This window comes from Peromyscus eremicus, chromosome 17 (assembly GCF_949786415.1).
Source record: "Peromyscus eremicus chromosome 17, PerEre_H2_v1, whole genome shotgun sequence".
Classification (NCBI taxonomy): domain Eukaryota; kingdom Metazoa; phylum Chordata; class Mammalia; order Rodentia; family Cricetidae; genus Peromyscus; species Peromyscus eremicus.
In genome coordinates this window covers 54,195,090-54,203,954 of record NC_081433.1, presented here as the reverse complement: position 1 = coordinate 54,203,954, position 8,865 = coordinate 54,195,090, and the positions used below count along the sequence as shown (strand labels likewise).

Genomic DNA, 8,865 nt, shown 5'->3' with positions numbered 1-8,865 from the left:
CACAAGGTTGGTAACTTGGTAACTATAGATTTGACATAACTGAGTTAAAAACTCAGACCATTATCAGATCTTAAATTAAGAATTCAGGCGTTTGGGATGCTCTAAATACAACTCTAGGAATCCCAGTACATTAGGCAGAAAGTAGAGAAAGTACAGCCAAGATTCAGAGCATTTGTTTAATATACAAAGTCTTTCACAGATAATTACTTTCCTTAGTTTGTCTTAAGCACACATTACTCACAAACAGTAAATTGTTAATGAAAGACAATAGATAAAACTAAAAAAGTACAAATGCCCAATCTCAAAAATTGCACACAGTTAAAATAATATTTTCTCCTTCATTTGAATGTTATATCTGATTTCAACATGGGCTTTCTTCAGGCATGGGAGAAGTATTGCAGCCCCAAATAACAGCATTTCCTTTCAATTGTATCATTATGTAAAATAGCACCATTGAGCTGACGTAAGGACGCAATTTTATAACAGTTACAATAGTAAGTTTTAGGTTCTCCACTTAATATTTGCCCCAAAATATTCACTGGCAAGGCAAGGTAAATTATATCTGACAGATGGAATAAATGACCTTTCTACTTCATCCCCCCCACCCCCCAGTATTGTAATTTCTCATAATGATGTCATTGTGTTAATGAGCTCACTTTTCAGCAGAAGAATAAATATCTATAGGGTACCCAAGGTCCTTTTCACAAAAGAAAAACTCCTAAGTTTGGGGGCTCTGGGGGGTATCATTACCTATAGCAGCAGCTCTGAGTGAAGTTTTGATCCTGGGACATTCTGAGAAAGACTCAATGTCTGCATTGCAGTATCCTGGGTTACTGGGACTCTTAAGTTACCATTTTTTTATTTTTATTTTTATAGGGTTTTGTTGTTTTATACTTAAGTTAACCTGCTTGGGGGAGGGCTTCATCTTTTAAAGATTTATTCTTTTTATTTATGTGTGTATCTGTCCATGTGTGTGTGGGTGCTCTCAGAGGCCAGAAGAAGGTTTTGGGTGCCCTGGAGCTTGAGGTATAGGTGGTTGTGAACTGTTGTTGGTTCGGGGAACTCAACCAGGACCGGCTATGAGAGCAGAAAGTGTGAGCCATCTCTCCCAACCCTGGGCTTCACTTTTAGATGTTTTGATTTCATTCCTTTTCAATTGAATATTTAATTATATCTAATAGAAATGTCAACTCTTGATAGAAAGCATTTTCCATGTCTGGTTTATGGCATTTCTAATATCCCAGCTTCCCTTCGTGTTTATAAAAACCCAGTTTTAACAATCTGTAAACTCAGCAATTCAATGTTTTGTTTCAATTTCACTTCATATTTTACATGAGAGCAGTTAAACACACCTCAAGATAATGTCATTCTGTAAAGCAACTTTCCTCTGTAAGCTGTAAGTCAGGCCATCAAAGCCAAACCTTTTCATTGTTACTAAGTGAAAACTCCGTTACCACGTGAATGCAAAGATAGTTTCAATACTGGCTTTATTCATTTAGTTTTCAGCCTTTCTGTGTTTTTGTTGTTGTTCTGTTTTTGGAGGAAGGTCTCAGGTGGCCTAGGCTGGCCTCTGTTTGGGACTCACTCTTCTTCAGCAGAGGATAACCATGAATTCCTACATCTCACAAATGCTGAGATTACAGTTGTGTACCTACCAAAATGGATTAGTAAGAGCTAGGGGAAATACTCAGAAAAACTGAATGATAGTTAAAACCTTGTGTGAAGTCATGATTAACCCACCCATCCTTTGTTGTTTATAGTCATCTTAAATCTTTAAAATGGAAACTATTCAGGAAGTTAATACAAAGTTTAAGGTTCGGGTCTTTTTCGTTAATGTCATAGGAACCCTTATTTGTTCTGGAGATCTGGTCCAGTTTCGCTATGTCCACCATATTCTCCCTGCATGTTTAATTCTTGTCCCTCCCACAAGTTTTAAGAAAGATGAGTCTTTTAAGGTTTTGTTTCCTGACTGAATACCTTAACATTTCTCTTGTATATGTACATGAATATACATGTCAAACACACACACACAACTGACATTGTTTACTATGTCTTTATTTCTAAGGGTGGGACTATTTGGACCCAGTGTCAATCACTACAAATATCATACTCTCTTCTCATTGAAACATCTTTTTTTTTTCTTTTCCTTTGATAATCTGTGAAGAACAAACACTGATAATTACAAAGTGCGTGGACGTGGTACCCAGATTTGTGCAACATGATGCCCATGCTTTGGTTTTTATGGCCATCTCTGCCTTTTCAGGATAATAAATAACGAGAGCTAACCAAAAAAAGTCACTTCTTTTTAAAAATGTGGTCACCTTTCTTTGACAGGTTGTGATTATTAGCTCACTGCAGTGTCCTGTCAGTTTAATTGAATCTGAATGGAGCACAGTGCTCAGCTCCTGAACCGACAACAGCTCATCACTCATCATAGAATCTTGACTATTTTTACTTCTCAGCTGAGCAAGGGAATACTGTCAGGTGTAAACATGGCTGAGATCCTAGGTTAAGATGCTCACCTGTCACATCGACACTCCATGTGGGTTTAAAACCCTTAACACATTTGGTTTAGTAACAAAATATTTAATTTTTATTTCCCTACCATAATGGACTTTATAGGTACTACACAGAAACTAATTTCACAACATTGCTATGGATTGCACTGACTCCCTATACTTTTGTTTTGAAAACTTCATTGAATTCAAGCTGGAATACTTTAATTTGATGAGTTTAGTGCTTTGTAAATCAACCTTTAATTGAAACTGCAAAACAAAATAATGGACTAAACTGCTGTTTTGAAATATCCAGCTGTTAAATGGGACAGAGGTGTAGTTTTTAATGAAAGGGTTCTGCTGTCCAATATCCTAATTAGATCCTGTCCAACACACTTCGTTCAGATTGAAGTGTGTCATAATTACATGCTGGATTTTGAAGAGTTGGTTCAAGAAAATGGTGAAAAGTGTTTTAATAACAGTTTCCATTGATGACATGAAATAACTTGTATATTTAATGTTGAATAAGTTATAAAAATGAATTGACCTATGTTTATTTTTCCTAATGGGGCACGCTAGGAGATTGGAATTGTACATCTGCATGTGCAGCTCATCTGTCTATTGTTGAGCACTGTGTAAGAGGGACCCGTTGTAAGAGGGACACAGCCTGATAGATGGTCTCCAAAGGCAGTGCTAGCTAAACTCCACAATGCTCTGAAAATCTTCTCTTCATAATTTAAATTTAAACAAAACTCCCAACATTTCTATCTTCAAATGTGTATTGCATCCATTTAAAAACATGCATCTGTCAAAATAACCAGACTTCACAATAGCCAGAAAAATCATCTGTCAAAGTGTAAAAAAACCTCAAGTCCTCCAAGTTGGCCGCTGGTGTGACTTAGGGATGGTGCACACACTTTCAGGCTTACGACCAGATGTGTGTCATTTCCAGTGGAGCAGGCTAACATTACAGAACCCTCCAAAGAAGTATACACTGCATTTGAAGACTGTCCTGGGATTCCCTCCACACTACTTGAAAGAGGATCGCATGTCTGTCCAGTCTTTCATCACTGGAAGCGTTGCTTGTACCAACAGTTCCTCATGAACTCACTCCCTAAGACACTTCCCCTTTCCATGTCCCACTGCGGGCTCTGCTTCTTGGGATCCTGATCACTTGATAGTTTCTCCTCATTTCCTTTTTGCTCCAAGTCAGGACAAACAAGTCAGTAGGGGAACGGAGAAGACAAGGAAGCCACAAGAGCAGAAGAAGCATTTCTGTTTGTAGTGGCTGGGGCTGCAAAGATCCTTCTGGGACAAAGTTCCCTCTGGTTCCATCAGACCGGTATAACTTCAGGCGGGGCGCCCTCTGCAGGTGGCAGTGAATTTGTACCTGTCTGTGGCACAGGCACAACCACAGCATCCTTGATTTCCGTGTTCACGTTACACGAGAAGTTCTTCTCCAGTTTGTTGGCAGTGTCTGGGCAATTCTGCACAAAGATCACACGGTTGTAGGCCTTCAGCCTACGCCACAGTTGAACATAGACTTTACACTGTACGTACATGAAGACGAGACCTCCCGTGAAGCCAATGGCCACCACAACCAGTTTTGTCCAAAAGGGCCATTCCAGCACACCTGTGAGACAGAAAGAGAGGGTGTTAGCAACTTCTCACTTCTACATTTGGTCTTCACCTGGGATCCCTTCTACAAATATTTCCCTGAATTATGTATGTTGTGCCACAAGGTCTACCAAAGGGAATAGGGTCAATTTGTGGTTCCCCAAACTATGAAACGATGGGCATTTTCAATATGTTCAGACTTCTCAGGGAGCAGCAATACTATTGATTTATTCACAGAGCTGATGCTGCAAGTATGTCAGGCATCCCTGGGCATAAGGATTGCTTTCTTCTGTGAACAATGCAAACTTTGGGACCCTCGCAAATTTTTCGTATTTTCTGTCCTATTGGTCATTTACAAAGCTGGTGTTTCTCAAATATGACTTCCCTGGATCTTTATAAGACAATTTTTTTTCTTTAAGTGTGTTACCTCTTTTTCTTTGAAAAGGAAACTTTTCCTTTGAAAAATTGGGGGAGGGGGGGACAACTTAAATATATTTATGTTATTGGCAGGAAACATCTCCCCACTGCTGCTGACGCCACATTAATCTCTTTACCTGACTTTGGTCACCTAAATGTATTTCTATCCTTCTTTCAGTAATCAAATCTGAAACATTTTTACAGTGAGTTAAGAGTACGCAGTAGAACTTACTAGAAAGTTTCTGCGTAGCCAAGAGGTTCCCTTCAACTGCTTCTTTCTCATGCTTTATCTGAAGTCCTGTCTGTATAGTGTTGGAAACTGAGCGTCCCCTGTCCTAAGACAGGTTCAGGCTGCAGCATGGGCTGTCCACATCCTCTTTATAAACTGCCGATTCATTAGAGCCCACCCCAGTGAGAAAAGGATGCAGAATCCATGACTCAACTAGTGACATCATTTCCTGATGATCTCTGTGAAACCTCATGATCCCTATCACCATGGCATTCTCGGTCAACCTCGGAAGTTGGCATATAAAGAAAAAAGGTTTTGCTGTCTGAAAAGGCCAATGCCTTTTTCAAAATACTTCACACTGTCTACATAGAATTCCACTAGAAATGCTACTAATGTTAATCAATTCACTTTGGAGCAAATGGAAGGACTGAGAATATTAAATTGGGAGAGGTGCTGGAGACAGTTATAACTTCCCGAGATACTGCTTTGGAGAAGTACGTTGGGCATTATGGATACAGGTGCCTCTACTTACTAAGCCATCTTGCTCCTTTTTTTTTTTTTTATTTTTTGAGACAGAGTTTCTCTGTGTAGCTTTGCTTTGCGCCTTTCCTGGAACTCACTCTGTAGACCAGGCTGGCCTCCAACTCACAGAGATCCACCTGTCTCTGCCTCCCAAGTGCTGGGATTAAAGGTGTGCGCCACCACCGCCCAGCGCTCCTTTTTGAATAGCCCGCAACTGTCATATTAAGGAAGGCAGGACCACCATGCTAGATAATTAGAACAGTAACAAAAACCAAGCTGGAGAGATAGCTCAGCTGTTAATCTTTAAAGGGACATGAGCTCATTTTATGTTGTCAAATCTCGTATATCTAGTTTTCCTTTACTGCTTTCCAATGTAATGATGTGCACGCGCGCGCGCACACACACACACACACACACACACACACACGCACGCACACACACACACACTTAGAAAAATAGCCAAACTCCATACAGCTTAGCTGCATCTGCCATTCTAGCTAGCGGTATCTCCATTGGCAGACAGGTAAAGGACCCCCTGCTTGTCTATACAGCTGCTGGATGGAGTGCCAGCTCTCCCTGCAGGTGTAACCGTTGACTGTAGCCATCAGCCCACCTGGCTCAGGCAGAACAAATGCCTAACCAAAGCACAGAATGAGGTGAAGTAAACGGCCGCTGTTCTAAGTCACTATGTGTGGACAGGTTTTTACAAAATAGAGACCAGCTGACACACTGCTTAACAATGGAGGCAAAAGTCCCTCCTACCCGTGGGGTTCTTGGTGTCACTCGGTGAATTAGCAGTGTGGTAGAGCAGTGAAGTGCATGCACTACAGTGGCCTGAGTGACATGAGTGTTCCATGTCTCTGGCTGACTAAGTTACATATCAAGGGCAGTGAGTTCTGTGGTGCCCACACTCAAATCTTTCTTACTTCCTGTAGGCGCCAACTTCTGGATGCCTCCAGAATCCAGGGGAGGGGTCTGAAGTCCTGTTAGCTGCCAGCCATGGTATTGGCCTAGAGACAGACTCAGAGAGCCTCACCATGTGCCCTTGGCATCCCTAGCAATTTTAATTCTTTTCACCAGAGGGACACTTCAAAAAGACCACCAAAAATCGATGAAAAGGTCCTTGAACGTAAGGGCAACAGTGTGCACTGAATTTGTTAGGGAGTTTTTATATCGAGCTTCCAACCAAATGACTGGCTTATAAATTGGGCCGTAGTCCCTGGGCCCTTGCAGATTCATTTGCTTCCTAGAAATACTGTTTCTCAGAAAATGCATTTCCCTTGATTGTAGAATCAGGTTTCTGTCCTCTCTGGCACACAGGCTAGGATATCTTTTAATATATCACTTTCTGTTTTCTCTGTAAATCAAATCGGAGAAACCAGAAGGTTCCAGATAGGCTTGTAATATAACTGTAGATTGGACAAATTGTGTATTTTCTCACCTTTAAACCAACAATCTCTCTCTATGTCTTATTCTTAGGTTTGGTATTTCTTAGTTCCCTGTATATACTGTCATGCGACTGGAAACATCTAGGATGTGTCTAAAGCCTTTAAATTACTCAGCAGCAAAAGAGAGAGAACCCAGAAGCTGTGGGGACACTGCATGTCTTGACAGACCGTCTCACCACTAAGTTGGAATGGGTTGGGCTGGTGTTTTCCTTACACAGTTACAAGTATGACTGCATACAGGAAACCTGTGTGGGTTGATGCTCTCTGTTTTCCCCTTTACAGCTGTGTAAGTTAAACAACACAGTATATATTTTTCCTTACTTTCTTTCAACATTCTAATTAAGGTCTTAGATAATATTAAAATGTAAAATGCAGTGTAAATAAACTATGAATGAAGTGGCATGCCACTTAAATAAACACATTTCAATTAACCTCATGCAGAAACCCAGGTCATGATGTCTGAAAACGAGTCCTATAAAAAAAAAAGTCTAGGAGGCAGAGAGTCTAGCTTTCTTGGTTTTCCAGATGAGGAAGCTGTGCTTTGGAGAGATGGTTTTCTTCAGCATCACTGCCAGTGAAGAAGTCGGAACTAGAGCCCTGGTCTGCCAGCACCTGCTAGCCAGTGTCTGTCATATTAGGGCACTGAGCTCTAGAAGTCTGCTTTACAGCTATGGCTGTGGCTGTGGCTACAGCTGTGGCTAGTGAACTGCTTTGAGCTCCCACCAATGCCAAGTGCTCTCTGAAGAATAAGACAGGGTTCCGGCTTAGAGGAGATGCTGCTAGCACCTGGTTGTCTGGTGCCTAAAGATCAGCACTGAGAACACAGCAATATTCGAAAAGAAAATAAAAATCCCTGTAGAAGAGACACTCAATTCACAGTACAAACTTTTGTGGCTTAAAAAATACCTTTCTTTTTTCTTTTTCTTTTCTTTTCTTTCTATTTTGAGACAGGGTTTCTCTGTGTAGTTTTGGTGTTTGGTGCCTGTTCTGGATCTCGCTCTGTAGACCAGGTTGGCCTCAAACTCACAGAGATCTGCCTGGTTTTGCTTCCCGAGTGCTGGGATTAAAGGCGTGTGCCACCACCGCCTGGCTCCTTTCTTCCTTTCTTTTTTCTTTTTTAATGAGATAATATACTGGATTACTTGTCTAGAACATGTAAGGAAGAGGCAGGAGGGTCAATTACTGCTCAAGTGAAAGAGGCAGCGACAGCACTAATTTAGATTGTTCACGTGAGGAAGAGGAGGCAGGAGAACCGTGGGGGAGGGCACCAGACATGTCCAATCTAAAAGAACAACATCGTAAACGCACCAAGGGCTTGTTTTCTATCCTCGTCGCTACAGTCAAATTCGCCGCTTCAGACTCAACATCAATTCTGGTTGGAAAGCACAATTTGTTCCTCTTTAGACATTTCTGAAGGTTTTCAAGATGGGTTTAAAATATCCTAGCCTTTTAAATTATGCAGTCCTTCTCCGGTAACTTCAAAGGTAAATTCAGGATCAGCCCTCACAATGCCTGAGGAGGAAGATTAAGGTGCCCACAGCTCAGATACCAGTGTCGCCCGCCTCACCGTTTATGTGGGAGAAAAAGGCTTCAGACAGCTCAGAGGCATGTGCTGCCCCGCCATGCACGGGGGAAAGGCTGCAGATGCAAGAGGGTTGTCAACACTGCTGTGTTAGAAACTCCACAGGCCCTCTGACATTCAAGGAAGGTGCAGGGCTACCAAAAGGTAAGGGCCAGGGTAGCTCACAGCAGGGTGGTGGCTTTAAGATTTTCACAGGCCTGAAAAATGCTTGTCAGGTTTTAAAGCTGGATTGCTGGGTGCTCCACATCAGTTTCACATACCGAGTTCTAGGGCAGTAGAAGGCTAGAATGTGCATTTCTAAAGAGTTCCCAGGAAGTGGTAATGCTGCTGGTCCTGGGGGAATTTTGAGTTGAGTTTCCTAGGAGTTAGGTTAGGGGTGTGTATGGAAATACAGTCTCTCTCTTTTTCTTTCTCATCGTGTGTGCATGAGTGTGTGCATGTGTACATGTGTGTGTGTGTGTGTGTGTGTTGGGCAAGAGAATCTGGAAAGAATTGTTTTACATAGAGGGAAAAGCTGAGCAGGGATTTAGAAATAGATTCTCAGGGAAAGATAGA

General features: G+C 41.6%; 1 protein-coding gene across 4 annotated transcripts in view; it reads right to left on the bottom strand.

Annotated features, from left to right (window-relative positions):
* Positions 1-317: 317 nt before the first annotated feature.
* Marchf1 (membrane associated ring-CH-type finger 1) overlaps positions 318-8,865 on the bottom strand; it is a 323,570-nt gene continuing 315,022 nt past the window's right edge. For all 4 annotated transcript variants that reach the window (XM_059244763.1, XM_059244764.1, XM_059244765.1 and 1 more), the window contains one exon: positions 318-4,128. In XM_059244763.1, coding sequence (XP_059100746.1) covers positions 3,830-4,128 — 299 coding nt within the window. In that variant the 3' untranslated portion in view covers positions 318-3,829. The remainder of the gene's footprint in view (positions 4,129-8,865) is intronic.